This window comes from Acinonyx jubatus, chromosome A2 (genome assembly GCF_027475565.1).
Source record: "Acinonyx jubatus isolate Ajub_Pintada_27869175 chromosome A2, VMU_Ajub_asm_v1.0, whole genome shotgun sequence".
In the NCBI taxonomy this organism is placed as follows: Eukaryota; Metazoa; Chordata; class Mammalia; order Carnivora; family Felidae; genus Acinonyx; species Acinonyx jubatus.
In genome coordinates, this window is record NC_069383.1 from 72,588,727 (window position 1) to 72,604,842 (window position 16,116).

The following is a 16,116-nucleotide window of genomic DNA, read 5'->3' on the forward strand; positions in this document are numbered from 1 at the left end:
TGTGAAACAGCTACAAGACTTTATATGAATATTCAACTTATTTTCAAAATCTTACAATACAGAGGCATTACCCGTAATTACTCATAAATACAGCCTCTTTTTAAATGCTGTTATTGCCATGACTACATTCTTAAACAATTTTTAAGATGACAGTCAAGTACAGACTCAAGGCCAAAGCTCTCAAAAAACAGTGATCATTGTTATCAGCTCCATGGAATTACAGAAAAGCACCATCTCTGCCTTTGTTTTCTGAGCTTCTGACTGCCAGCACTTGTTTATCAGTTCTTATTTTTAGTTAAACTACAAACTGAGCTCAAATGTTTCTAGTATTTAGTCCTATAACACCAAAAATTTTGAAAAAGCAATCACCATATATATATACATATTAAAAATAGGCTGACAATGTCATAAGAATTTGTAAAATTATAAAGTAGAAAGATATTACCATATTTTATGTTTTAAAAAATGCAGTGGTTTCTAATTTATAGGCAAATATCAATAATGTATTATCAAATTATGATATTTAAGAATATTTTATTTTTAAAGACTTCTGCTCTTCACATCTGAGTACTATTTACCATAGCAAAAACATTTTAGAGTTACTAAATAAAGCCTTTTATGGTCACTCTAAGTCAATTTCCAAAATATCAGGTATGTGATTGTTCTTGTTTTATTTAATAGGATGTGTTAAATATTATTTACAACTTACTACTTGGAGATAATATGAATACACATTTAAGACTTGTAATGGATAGTTGAGCATACATTTCAAATCACAAAATATTTCCTAAAACATCTGTCATGTCAATGCTACCTCAACAAAGATAAAACTATATATATTTTTACTTTTGACTGGGAAAAGAGTCTTTTCTTTTAAATGTAGATAATAAACATTGATTTTTTACTATAAAGAACATGATCACAAAGTATGAACTAATTTATATATAATTACTCTTTTGAATTTACAGTCACAGCCTGTATTTTTAAAACATATCAATTGTTTCTACATATGTAGATAGGTAACTTTTTCTGTTTATTATAAAGTGGTTGCCTGGTAAATACATGAAAACTCTGAAAGAGTTCAAAGCTCTGACTAAAAAGGATAGTTTCTTATTCCTTTTTCAAATTTACTGTACAAGAAGCATTCAGCATTTATAAAAAAAATACTTGATTTACTTAAGAAAATTGTTTTTGCTTCTGTGTCTACTTCTTAACAAGATCTAAAGCAGCTTTTAAATGCATTTAAATAGTTAGCATAGAACCATGAGAAATAGCTTTAGTTTTGCAAAACAAAACAAAAAAATTAAAGAATCAAGTACAGTAAAGCTAGCAAACAAATTTCATTTATTATAGCAGATGGCACTCATACTTTACTGGAATAAGAGACTTCCCTTTCAAATGTTCATCTAAATATAATTTAAAAAGCCTCTTCTATCCTGTTAAGTTATGACTTATTCCTAATACCTAACAATATGAAATACATAAAAATTTCATTTCAGTACTTCTAAATAAGTTAAGAAACTTATTACATTAAAAAGCATTACATTATAAAGCATCAATAAATATAGTGTCACTTCAATATAAAAGTTTCAGGGGAGGTAACAAAACTTCTGAAAACCATCTGTCTTGTTAAATATTAGCTAGTGCATTACAATTAAAGCCACGAAAGTCGTAAAAAGTGCTGAATAACTTGTAGTTATATTGAATAACTTGAGGTGAATCATTCACAACATATTTATGTTTTAAATAAACCTGAAGTACTAACTATGCTAAGTACTTACCCTTAACAATGTTTATAAAATACATGTCACATAAAAAGTAGAAAACAGTATTTCCTCACAGGATTAGTAGGCATATTAAAAATCAGTTCCTTATGAGTTAGCAAGAAAATTAAAATTAGAATCCAGATTTTCTTTTTCCTTGTCTGGAACTACAGCCAATACACCATATGATTGTAAACAATTCCTAACTGGCTCACTTGGCTGTTTTAAGAATCATAATGCCTATTGCCTTTTAATCACTCCATTTTTACTCAGGATTGGCACCATAAACATATAAAAGCAAGATTCTTAAGGAGAAGCAGGATCTTTTTAAACAGCTTGCCTGGCCTGGGAGAACTGTAATACTATCTCACTCTGCTTTCTGGAATCAAAAACATAGCCAAGATGGGGCTCTTAGCACAAATTTAGCCCTTCAATACATCTAGGATAAATGAGTAGTAACATATGAAACAATAACAAAACAAGATTCTATTCTACTTAAGGACATTTAAAGTTCATTTCTCATTATACAGGTTTTTAAATTAGATGTATAAAAAACTGAAAGCATGAACTAAAACTAAAAGAAACCAAGTTTTTTATACTTACTGAATAAGGAGGGGTAGGCAGTGAAATTTTAGAAATAAGTTTTAATATGTGCCCATTTCTTTTATGAATAAAATGAAAAATAGAAGTATTAATAATTACTGAGTTATTTTCATCCAAATGTTCACACAGAGGAAAAGGATATGGTAAAGGCACACGAGATTCAACCTCATAAATGTCTTCATCTTGTTCTTCCAACCATGAGCCACTGAGTTTGACAGTTGCCAAATAGGTCCTGTAAGAATCCATTCTAGAAGATGTAGCTGCCAATTTTCCTCACTCGCTTTAACAGTTTTCCACTACATTAAAAAGTTCTTTTTAGTTTATCAAGAGACACCATAGTTGTATGAAAATTTCTTTTTAGTACTGTCAAATAAACATTTTATTAATTCATACAACTGAACAACAAAAGAAAAACCCCACAAATCTATTTTAAAAACTACATCTCCATGAGTCTTCGTCAAAAACAAAAGAAAAACAAAGACAACAAAAATAAAAGAAAACACCTTTTTAACTAGAATAATTAAATCCTTGAAGAATAAAAGAATGAAAATATAAATATCTAATCAGCTGGGCAATAAAACTGCTTTCAGTATCAAACATATCTGTGGAAATAAGCCTTCCAAACAACCTGGCAGGGAAGGTTGAGTTTTAAATCTCCATAGTAGCAGTCTTCACAAGTGTAGCTGCAACATTATTTCCCTTGTTCTTGCTGCTTCACTCAATTCAAAAGTAAAAGCTCCTCGGAACTGAGCTATTCAAATAGCCTCTCATGCTGAGCCAAAGGATTCTAGTCAGTGTCCCCTGAGGAAAAGGTCAGAACAGAGGGTGTGGTTTCATGTCTTTACCTATAGGTACTGGCAGGTGGAGTGTGAATTAATACGCCCACAAAAAAGCCTGCCTAACAGGATCCAAGTTCCACGTCAGAGCTTTGAAAAGGGTATTTAGACACGTTTATGATGTTTCTAAGATAAGCTAGTATTTTTCCATCCTATTCAAAAATTGTTTTAATTTGAAAATGTGAAATCAAGTAGGTTTGAGTCTACTACCAAGTAGTTCTTAAAGTATATCAAATAATCATAATTATTTCTGGAAAACTAAGTTAGTACTTCCTTTTTTTTTTTTTTTTAAATTTTTTTTTCAACGTTTGTTTATTTTTGGGACAGAGAGAGACAGAGCATGAATGGGGGAGGGGCAGAGAGAGAGGGAGACACAGAATCGGAAACAGGCTCCAGGCTCTGAGCCATCAGCCCAGAGCCCGACGCGGGGCTCGAACTCCCGGACCGCGAAATCGTGACCTGGCTGAAGTCGGACGCTTAACCGACTGCGCCACCCAGGTGCCCCGGTTCTTCCTTTTGATATTTCCTTAAAATAATACTCATTCTTTCAAGCAGTCACTAGAACTAAGTATAGATAGTTTAGTTATAACCTATTTCTACATTGAATTGTTTTTAGAGTGAATGTTAAGGGGAAAAAAAAAACACTCTTTTTAAAAGCTGCATTATATATAACTCTCGGTAGTTACACCACTTAAGATACTCTATGAACACGGACTAAAACTCAAAAGGGCAAGTTGCATATAATAAATGTCAGTGATACTGAATAAACTAAACACTCAGAGTTTTAAAAGATGAACTTACTTTTTAACATCAAAAGATCCTCAATAGTGAGAGTTGTTTCAAATAAATGAAAAAGCTTTCATTGTGGTGCCTTTTCTCTATCCTGTAACTAAATAGCCTAAACCCAAAAAACCAAAACCTTTTATCTACTATGGAAAAAACCCTACTTAAAGCAAGCAGGTAATATAAACAAAAATCCATTTTACAGCCATTTTCACTATATGCAATTATTTAAAGGAGTTAACACTCAAAGCCTTCATAGTAGGCTAATAATTAGGGGAGAGAAAATGAGATTTTCTACAGAGAGCCCAGAATCTACAGGCAGATGTTCTGGGGCAGGGCAGGGGCAGCTGCCTCTTTTAATTCTGGATTAGGCAAGGACAAAATTTTGTTCATGTTTTTTTTTTTTTGTTAGTTTGCCAGTTAGTCTGTGAAGATGTCTTAACATTTTCACAAAATGGAGGCCTAACAGTACACTGGTTTAGCCAAATTTGACTTTTTTGATCTTCAGCAGATACAAAGTCATCCGTATCCTAGCTGCTCAGCTTTATGAATTGGTTGCTAGGACCCATGCTTACTTAGCATATCATATAGTTCTCAAAATACTCTTTCCTTGCTCCCTCTGGAAATTAGTTTATTTTGATAATGTGGTGTCCAATTTCTCGTATTTGAAGCAAAAACAAAACTCTGAAAGTAAGAAATATCTTTAAAAAAATTTTTTTTTAATGTTTATTTTTGAGAGAGGGAGGGAGAGAGACAGAACATGAGTGGGGTAAGGGCAGAGAGAGAGAGGGAGACACAGAATTGGAGCAGGCTCCAGGCTCTGAGCTGTCAGCGCAGAGCCCGATGCGGGGCTCAAACTCACAGACCGCGAAATCATGACCTGAGCTGAAGTCGGACATTCAACCGACTGAGCCACCCAGGCGCCCCAAGAAGTATCTCTTTAAAAACAGAAACATTCAGGTCAAGGTAAGAACTAACTACAAAGAAAAAAAAAAGTAGGGAGGAAAAAAAAGACTCAAAAAAGCAGATTAATAAGATGATTTAGAATGAGGCCAACAGTCCTTATAACAACAGAATATTAACTAATGGCATATTATATTAATTCATGTTCAAAAAGGTGACCCTAAATTAAAATAGTCCAAATTATATCTTTCCAATTTTTGAAAGCAGGTAAAACTTGTTTCCATCCATGTAAAACAAAAACATCAAGATGTAGACCCTCAGAACATAGGTCAAAGTTAAGAAACTAACCACAAAGAAAAAAAAATAGTAAAATTAAGGAGGGAAAAAAAGGACTCAAAACAGCAGTAGAGTTGATTTAAGATAGAGGAAAATAGCTCTCCTAACAACAGTATATTAACCTATGGTATATTAACTGATGTTCAGACAGATTACTCTGCACTGGAATAATTCAAATTCTATTTTTTTAATTTTAGAAAGCACATAAAACTTTTTACGATCAAAAGCAGTTAAAGCAAAATGACTTCAATTTTTAGGAGGATGCCCTTTAAATATTTAGACTAGCTCATTGTTCCCAGGTTCCAGATAATCAAGATTTCAGGCATATTGGAAGGCTATTAACTTGTATAGAGCTACGTTTGTTTCCCTAACTAAACAGCTTTATTTGAATCATACAATGTTAAGATATTTAACCTTTTCCCCCTTAAACATTTCTTTCAAATTGTAAAACACTTCTGTTGCTCTCTTTTGGATACTGACTTGTTCACTTATTTCTGTAAGTTATTTAATAGAGGGGCTGAATCCTGGATACAATACTCTGACAGAACCCTGACCAATATAATAAGCACACTGGGGGAAACTCTAATGGGAAAATGCATTTCAACACTTTGATTACAATTATGTTTAAAACTTAACAATGACAGGGGCACCTGGGTGGCTCAGGTAGCTGGTTAAGTGTCCAACTTCAGCTCAGGTCATGATCTTGCGGTTCATGATTTCGAGCCCCACATCGGACTTCATGCTGACAGCTCAGAGCCTGAAGCCTGCTTCAGATTCTGTGTGTCTCCCTCTTTCTCTATCCCTCCCCGACTCGTACTCTCTCAAAAAATAAACATTAAAAAAAAATAAAAAAAAAACCCTTAACATTGACAAAACAAAATCTTAAACTATTGTTTTATCCTAAGAGTCTTCTCTTTTGAGAAGATATAGAAACATGTCGCTTAGATTCCATTATTCTCAAAAATGATACTAAACTCATGAGAGTTACCTATAATAATCATCATTCGGTGGGAGGAAGTTCCTCATTAATTTTTTCCAAGGCCTAAAGGAATCTCTCAGTAGCACCTCTGAATTCTGGAAAAGCTGAAAAGGCTACTCCCATCGAACAGACTGAATTCCTTTTCTACCTGATTCAAGAAACAAGAATCTGAAACCATACTCTCAAAGATAACTTTTCTGCAGTACCACAAAGAGACTACTGAATAAAGATTATGTTAAAGAGATACCTTTCTAACGGCCTGTGGGTAGTCTTTAAGCACTTTCCCTCGTATTATAATGAAAACTCTCCCAACAAATAGGAAACTGCAATAGATTGAATATAAGCCTAATTTTACGGTAGCCTATCTGGGCAAAAGAGAAATACAATTCATCACATTAAGAGTATCATTATATGGATTTGCATGTATATACCACAGGGCAAGTCACCTGTCAAATCAAATACATAAAGTAAAATAATCCTTTAATAGATGTTATGAAATGAGTCCAGATAGAAACCCTGATACTTAGTAAACAAACTCACTAGTTCTTTTGTTGAAGCAGGATGTATCTATGGTACCCAAAGCATACTAAACCTTAAAACTAAATACAAGGCCTAATCACCTATCTTCTACTAAAATCACACAACATAAAAATCCACACTGTTAAAAAGAAAAGAATCTTGAATATCTGACAATATTTACTTAGGCTACGGGGACTTCAATGAAACCCCTCCTCCATCCCAAACATAAATCCACAATAATCTGCAATAATCTTTCTCCAATCTGAAAGGAGGCAAGTCTTTTTGATCCACACACCACACCTTCCACTTGTTTCTGGATTCCATCCTCACTTATTCCAAGGACCTGGCTCAAGAAAGCCCATCTGTTTGTGACCTGCAATCTTCAACTTCTCCACTTCTACTCAAGGTATACCATTCCAACGTTTAAAAAAAGCACCTTCCCTTTTTCAAGCCAGTATTCTGTTTTCTTCACAGCTAGTAGTCACAAAATTGCTGTCTCTATTTCTCCAACTCTGAATTTTGAATACTCCTTCACCAACTCCATGAAACCATTCTCATCAAGGTCACTGTTAACACACACAATGAAATATCCAATGGACACTAAATCATCAGCCACCTATAACTTTCTGTAGTAAGTGACAGCTTTTGGAAAAATCACTTCTCATCTGGCTTTTATGACACTATTCTCTTGGAAAAATTACTTCTCATTCTCGCTCTCTCCCATAGACTTAACTATTTTTATTCTCTTTTATTTTTTTTTTTTTTTTTTTTTGAGAGAGAGAGAGAGAGTGCAAGCGAGCAGGGGAGGGATAAAGAGAGAGGGAGACATAGACTCTGAAGACAGGCTCCAGGCTCTGAGCTAGCTGTCAGCACAGTCCCACGTGGGGCCCAAACTCATGAACTGTGGCATCATGACCTGAGCTGAAGTCAGACGCTTAACCAACTGAGCCACCTAGGCGCCCCAATTTTTATTCTCTTTTAAATGTCAGCATTCTACCAGTACAAAAATAGCTCTGTATACACTCTACAACCATGGCTCCAAGGTCTTTAAGTAATAACAACCTCCAATCTAGTTCTACCCAAACTCCCAAATCACCCAAAAAGTGATTATCTTTACTTGATGCCTCTTCTATGCATTTCAAATGAAATGCAACAACTTGGTTGGTTAAGGATTTATGCTTGGTTTCCTCTTCTCTTCCTTATCCCCTACATCCAGTCATACCAAATGCTACTAAATTCAATTTCCTAAAAGTTTTAAAATCACTTCCTCCTGCCTTAATTTCACTTCTATCACTTTTTACTTGGAATATATTATAAGGGCCTTCTGTTTCCTACATTCAGCATCTCTCCTCACCATATTCTTGCCTATCTGCCTATCAAACCGCTGCCTAAAGGAATCTAAGACACAAATTTAATCATTATTATTTTTTTAATGTTTATTTATTTAGAGAGACATGTGCACAGGAGGGGCAGAGAGGGAGGGAAAGAGAGAATTCCAAGCAGGCTCCGTGCTGTCAGTGCAGATCCCTTCACAGGGCTTGAACCCACGAACCATGAGATCATGACCTGAGCTGAAATCAAGAGCTGCTTAACTGACTAGACCACCCAGGGGCCTCTGATATTCTATTCCCATCAAAAGTATTTCAATGACTCTCCACATTTTACAACATAAAGTTAGCTTATGAAGGACTCTGACATGTAACTACTGGCTATTTCTCTACCTTTACCGTCTATCAGTTTTCCATCTTCCATCCCCGAAGTTTCATATCACAATACTATCCACTGTCTGCATACATATCATGCTGGTTTACACTATACCATTCGTCACAAATTTTCTTCTGACCTACCTACTTAGTTTCTACTTGTCTTTTAAGTCTTTCACTTCTTTCCCCTCATTTTCTCTTGAATTACACTTTCATCTCCATTACTCCACCAAAGTGCTCTTGTAAGACTACCAATGATGCCCAAATTTCAAAATCCATTCTTTAGTCTGTGAATAACATGACCAGTCAGCAGTAACTGACCTCATTCATTTTCAAAGGGCAGAAGAACTGGCAGTTAAGAGCACAGCCAGACTGCCTGGGTTCAAATTCTAATCCCACCACCTAACTTGTATGTCTGGGGAAGTGACTTCTCTAAGTGGTTTCTATGCTTCTGCTTTAGACTTCTCCATCCCCTCAGTCTATTTTTGACAATGCAGTCAAAATGATCCTTTTGAAAAATAGAAGTTAGATCAGTTATTCAATAATTTCTAATGATCCATCCAAAGCTAGAGACAATCTGCATGTCCTCTAAATAAATTATATGGTACATCCATACAATATAATATTCCTCAGCTATAAGAAGGAACAAACTATTAATACATGTAACAACATCGATGAATTGATGATGAATCATACATGCACTTTAAGACAATGAAGCCAGGCCCAAAAGAACAATGATACAATGATAATGTATCGTTTTATTTACACCAGTCTGGTAAAGGCAAAACTATACGCATGGAAAGCAACCAGGGGTTGCCAGTAGCAGGAGGTAGAAGGGCTGACTACAGAAGAGAAGTACTGGGGAATTTGGAGGGATGGAATGATTCTGTATCATGTTTGTGGTGGTAGATATAAAACTCTATGCATCTGTCACAATCGAAAGCATTACCCATACAAAGAGTGAAATTTACCATATGTAAATTAAAAAAAAATTAACCAGAACATAGGGAAACCCAAAATGGAATAAAAACTGTAACAAATAATTCTAATTGTATTAAAAGTGAATAACAAAACCACTTAAGAAGTGAGGAAGAAAAGAGTTAACCTAACATACTTTGAAAAACAGTATTTTTGACTATGTAAGGCTAAAGACAAAAAGTACTGTACATATGTAAATATGTTCTCCTCAGGGGTATAGCCTTGCAATTGTGAAATTACTTTATGGGTATATATGGCTGAACAAATAAGTAAAATGAGAGCCTAGTTTCTCATTGATGGGAGAATAAAATTACAAAGAGAAGGGGAAGGAGTAGAATGAATGTTGTGGTACTGGATCAGAATAAGAGGTAATATATGAAGTTAGGTTTTTACTATATATACATAAAGATATGGAAATAAAAACAGATGCAAGGGTTAATATACCCCATATATTTTCAAACGGTCTACAAGAGAACCTACAAGTCATGATACACTTGGTTAAAAGTGAACTCATATAACATCCAGATCGTGGTTTGTAAATCTCATTCTCTAACAAGAAGCCTAAATTCCTTGGAGAAGTGGTGGATTCTAGGGCTGGGGCAGGAATAACACAAAATTGGTCTGGAGCCTCTGATAGTGCAAATGCTCAAAAAAAAAAAAAAAAAAAAAGAAGTACTTTGAAAAGGTGTAAGAGCTGACCTGAAAGAGTTCTCAATGCCAAAGCTGGAACAAAATAAACTACTATAGTATTGGATTATTACCCACTGAAAAAAATAAACAGGCATGAGTACATATAGATCCTGATTATAAATGTGAGTAATAATTCTAATAGATTAAGGAATGAGGAAGATAGAAAATCACCATTAGAATACCACAGTAATAATTGCACAGGCAAGATCCACCAATGAATGCTCAAAATAGTGGATGAAAGTTTAAGGAGAAACAAGATATTTGCATAATCTTGAAGTACCTCCTCCAAGATATTTATTAATTACAAAGGGAAGAATAGTAATGGTACAGTGAAACCCAGGTGACACCACAAGAAATCAAGATTAACAATACAGTAGTAAGACATATTGACATCATGTGCCCTCTGATATGACACACTGAGAAGGCACATCATTTTTGTGATATTTTTGTCAAAAATGCTTAAGATTCAGGTAACTGTGAGAAAACGTCGGACAAATCCAAATTGAGGGACATTCTACAAAATAGCTAGCCAGTCCTTATCAAGTGTCAAGGTCATAAAAGACAAAGAGAGACTCAGGTACTAACTGTCAGAGATAGCCTAAGAGAGCTGAAGAAGACATGACAACTAAATGCAATGTGGGATCCTGGAATGGGAAAAGGACGTAGTGGGAAAAAATGGTAAAATCCAATGGTTTGTATTTCAGTTTATAGCACTGTACCAGTTTTACTTTCTAAGCTTTGATAATTATAATATGGTTATGCAAGATGTTAATATTAGGGGAGGTTAATGAAGGGTACATGGAAACACTATTTGTACTATTTTTGCAACTTTTCTCTAAGTCTAAAATTATTTCAAAATAAAAAGTTAAAAAGTTATACATAATGACTCCATATCTCATTAAGAACTGAATTCCAAGTTCCATGTTATCTGGTTCCCAAAGTATCACTCTGACCCCATCTTCCACTCTTCTCACTCTCCTTGCTCCAGCCACACTGGCCTCTTTGTCAGCCACACAAAGAACAAGCACATGACCTCCTCAGGGCCTTCACACTTGTTATTCCTTTGCCTAAGCCATTCTTCTCATACTTACCTATATGGCTGTCTCCTAATCTTCCGTATGAAATATGCCTGACTATTCCTTTATCAGAAAAGTCTTCCTCCATTTTCCTATATAAAATGTGTCCTTTCGTCATCACGCTCTACCTTCCCCTATTTTATGTATCTTCCCAGCAGATATCACCACCTGACACACTGTATGTTTATACACTGTTAGTTGCCACCACTGAATTGTAAGCTCTACAAAAGTAAGGATTTTGTCTATTCTATTCAATGCTATACTTCTGGTATATAAAATAGCAATTGCTATATAGTAGGTACTCAATAAATATGATGAATGAACGATTCATCTCAAGCATCAAGTCTTCCAATAAACTCTACCTGGGCCTACCTTACTCCAAAGTATGAGATGCTACTCTCTTTCCTGGTCTCAGGGTATACTGTACAGAGCTACTTACCTGAACTTCTTGGTCACTGCAAGCACTAATATACTATAGCAACGTCTCTCAACTCTGCCTTAGAATTTTTGTAACAAGTGAAAAAAAAAATAAGGTAAAAGGGAACTATACTATTATGAATAACCAAACAATGACACATTAAAACAAAAATGGAATACAAGTTATTTCACAGAGGTGATTACACATAATTTTATCTCAATCTGACAAGCTATTAATAAGATTTATTAGGTTCAAGAAAATTTTAGTTATTAATGACAATATTCTGAAGAAGCCAATGGCTTTAAACATCTATCCATGGAAGAGTAGTGGGTGTATTGAATTTGGATTAAAAGAAATCACCTAAGAAACACCTGATTTTTATACCAAATGTCAACAACTACTTTAACCTTTTATATAATAGATATTAGAACACTTCAAAATTCAGTTAGAATAATGTGAACATTATACTAATCATCTCTAGAACAGTGGTTCTCAAACTTCAGTGCGTTATCAGAATCACCTAAAGGACCTGCTGAAACAAAGGTTGCTGGGCTCCATCATTCAGTAGGTCTGGGACGGGGATTGAGAATTTAAACTTACAGCAAGTCCTCAATGATGCTGATGCTGCTGGTTTAGAGACTGCAGTTTGAGAACTACTTAGTGCTCTAGGCAAAATTTTTGTGACCTGTTCATTGATATGTAAAACAATATGATAAAAGCTTAATAACAAATTGCTATCTTATTTTATTTTTTATTTTACAAATCGCTATTTCAGTTATTTGACAGATTGCGAATAATTTGGAAAAATGACATGGTCAGGCTCCTACGGTACCTCACAACTTGATCACATAAGCAGATGTGATGAGGTATGATCTTGGCCTGGGAAAACGAGTATTTCAGTTGGATCCCACACACTTTTCTGTTGGCAGTATTCATGGATTATGGGGGAAGTTTCTCTATAATAGCCTATAGGAACAAGTCCAACCACAGATCCCTTCTGATTTATTTACCATTTTCCATGGTGTTTGTCAAAATATTATATAATTGACCCTGGAGCAATGCGGGGGTTGAGGCACGGATCCCCTGCACAAAAATCCAGATAACTTAAAAAAAAATTTTTTTTTAATGTTTATTTTTCTCAGAAAGAGAGAGAAAGAGCGTGAGCTGGGGAGGGGCAGAGAGAGAGAGGGAGACACAGAATCTGAAGCAGGCTCCAGGCTCTGAGCTGTCAGCACAGAGCCTGACACAGGGCTTGAACTCCTGAACTGCAAGATTATGACCTGAGCCAAAGTCCTCCACTTAATCGACTGAGCCACCCAGATGCCCCCAAATTCCATATAACTTCTGAGTCCCTGCAAACTCTACTAATAGCCTATTGTTGACCAGTAGCCTTACTGATGACATAAATGATTAACACATACTTTGTATATATGTTATATACTATATACTGTACTCTTACAATAAAGTAATCTAGGAAAAAAAGTTAAGAAAAATCATAAAGAAGAGAAAATATATTTACAGTACTGTGCCGCATATGCTGAAAAACATCTCCATATAAATGGAGCTACACAGTTCAAACCTGTACTGTTCGAAGGTCAACTGTATTGCATTAACTAGACTGTCCATAATTTACAATGATACCAAGTGGCAGCGACAGTATTAACAGTGCTCAAGATCCAGGTGAAAAGTATTTAACAGTGGTCAAGAAAGGGAAAGTATTATCAGGTTTTTCATGGCATTAAAGAGTACAAATCACGGAAATTCAATACTAATGTAGCTGAAATATTAAAAAAAAAAAAAAGAGGCAAGACTATCAGAGACTGCAGAGAATAAAAGGGGTAATTATGACACATATGTATTCAAACTTTAAAAGTGGTGAAAAGCAACAGCTGAAAACGCCGGAACTGGATCAGCTGACTCAGTAGAGTAGCATATTGTTAAAGTGGTTTATATGCAAGCATTCTAAAAGAAAGCCAATCCAGTATTTATAATAATTTAGAAAAGACAAAATAGTAAATCTTAGTAGAAAATATTATTTCCTTATAATAGCTATGGAATTCCTTATTATGATGTAGCACTCAGAATTTCAATGTTTGAGCTTCAGTAGTCTACCTAAGGCCGAAGAAAAATATAATAAACATGAAATTCTCTGATCCAAGAGTATAATGTCTTAAATTAATAACACAAATGAAGCTGGGTTTTATTGGTGCCATTTTCTTACCATCACTTAGGATGTTGGCAATGAAAAATAACTCACTGTGGTTTTAGTGAAAGATAGGACCACTATTGTTTGTATAGTTATCCTTTTTATTGTGTATTAGCAAATACACAAAGATTTCAGTTTTCAAAACTACTGTACTTCTTTCAGTTCTTTGTGATGCTCAAGGAAATCTGTAAATAACTGACTTTTAATCATTTTGTACCTGCTCTGAAAGAAAGCTTCAGAAAAACAAGAATTGCCCAAAGACAGCAATTTCTTCTGTTACATATATACATACACATATCTTCAGAATTTATCTATGAAAACATTTCTGAGACCTGCTTAACTGAATATGAATACCTTAGTTTGGCCAATCAAACTGCTTTCTGGTACAACGCAGAAAATTAACAGTAGATATATTATGATACATTCCTCTGGCCAAATGGTGAATTCTCGTTCCAAGTGGTAATTTGTTTTCTGGTTTTGTTTTTTTTTTAAGTTTATTTATTTTTGAGAGAGAGAGAGAGAGCGCGTGCGCGCAGGAGAGGGGCAGAGAGAGAATCCCAGGCAGGCTCCACACTGTCAGCACAGAGCCTGACGTGGGGCTTGAACAAACTGTCAGATCATGACCTGGGCCAAAACCAAATCAAACACCTAACCAGCTAAGCCACCCAGGCATCCCTGGTAATTTGCTCTTAAAGATACAGTCCATATTCTATCCCAGAAAAGAATTTAGACTACCTCCTTACAAAGAAAAATGAACCTGGGAAAAACTCTGGTTATCTGATGACTATTCAGAAGGCAAATATTTCACTGGAAATATGTTGTTTTGATAATGCCTTCTTTGTTAAATGCCAATAGCAAGTTGCCAAGATAAAAAGAAATGGATAATGAGAAAGTAACCAAAGAGTAGGTGGTTAACAAGTGATTTCAAGGGTCAGTAACAAGGAGAGGACCCAATCACTAACTTAACCTAAATGAATTTGGCATTAAAACACAAAATATATAACAATATTTGCCAAATATGGTACATCCTACAGTCACTGCTATTGCAGAGACATTCCATAACAGAACAATTTCTTAGAGGAAAAAAAGTAATATCAATAAAAGCCAGACATTAGAAATAACAAGACATAGGGGCGTTTGGGTAGCTCAGTCAGTTAAGCGTCTGACTTCGGCTCAGGTCATGATCTCGCTGTCCATGGGTTCAAGCCCCGTGTTGGGCTCTGTGCTGACAGCTCAGAGCCTGAAGCCTGCTTCGGATTCTGTGTCTCCCTCTCTCTCTGCCCATCCCCCATTCATACTCTGTCTCTCTCAAAAATGAATAAAAGATTAAAAAAAAAAAGATATAACAAGACATGAAAGACATGTCTTTCAACTTCTCAACTTCTGTTTGAAATACACATGGATCTATGATACTCTGAATAAAGATATCAATGAAAATGTTAATACTGGCTCTAACTGATGACAATGGAGTACTCATTCAAATAACACCATAGCTATAATTCTACAGCTTCTTTTACGTAACTTCAGTGACTTAAGAAATAATTACCATAGTGTAAAAAATGTTATAGACAGAGAAAATTGCATTTTAACTTATAAATGGTTGTGTCCCTTTAAAATTTCTATAAAAACTGTGCTTCAACGTAGAAACTGTCCCTCACTATCAAGAGATATTGCCTACCAAGAGACAGTAAAATGAGGTAATCTATTAACGTTCATGAAAAGGAAGTAAAAATGTGAAGGATTACAGGTATGATTTGTTGTCACATGACAACAGTAGTTAGTGTGTTAGGACATACTGGAGCATATAGTTTAAAAGATTGCGGATACTATACCTTCAAATAAATAACATACATTGCAGAATATTACAAATAAGGGTAAAGTTAAAATCTCTTTTGAAAATTAAAAATAGACCTACCCTATGACCCAGCAATAGCACTGCTAGGAATTTACCCAAGGGATACAGGAGTAATGATGCACAGGGGCACTTGTACCCCAATGTTTATAGCAGCATTCTCAACAATAGCCAAATTGTGGAAAAGAGCCTAAATGTCCATCAACTGATGAATGGATAAAGAAATTGTGGTTTATATACACAATGGAATACTACCTGGCAATGAGAAAGAATGAAATATGGCCCTTTGTAGCAACGTGGATGGAACTGGAGAGTGTGATGCTAAGTGAAATAAGCCATACAGAGAAAGACAGATACCGTATGTTTTCACTCTTATGTGGATCCTGAGAAACTTAACAGAAACCCATGGGGGAGGGGAAGGAAAAAAAAAAAGAGGTTAGAGTGGGAGAGAGCCAAAGCATAAGAAACTCT

At 35.1% G+C, this 16,116-nt stretch overlaps 1 protein-coding gene across 8 annotated transcripts in view; it reads right to left on the reverse strand.

The window, feature by feature from the left end:
• The window catches only part of AKAP9 (A-kinase anchoring protein 9), a 151,834-nt gene that overhangs the window by 47,339 nt on the left and 88,379 nt on the right, over positions 1-16,116 (reverse strand). Inside the window, exon 1 of one of the 8 annotated variants that reach the window (XM_053218468.1) lies at positions 2,367-2,966. The exons of the other annotated variants lie outside the window; for them this stretch is intronic. Within the exon in view, the coding sequence (XP_053074443.1) occupies positions 2,367-2,612 (246 nt within the window). The 5' untranslated portion in view covers positions 2,613-2,966. Of the gene's footprint in view, positions 1-2,366; positions 2,967-16,116 lie in introns of those variants that run through there. 8 annotated transcript variants of the gene reach the window in all.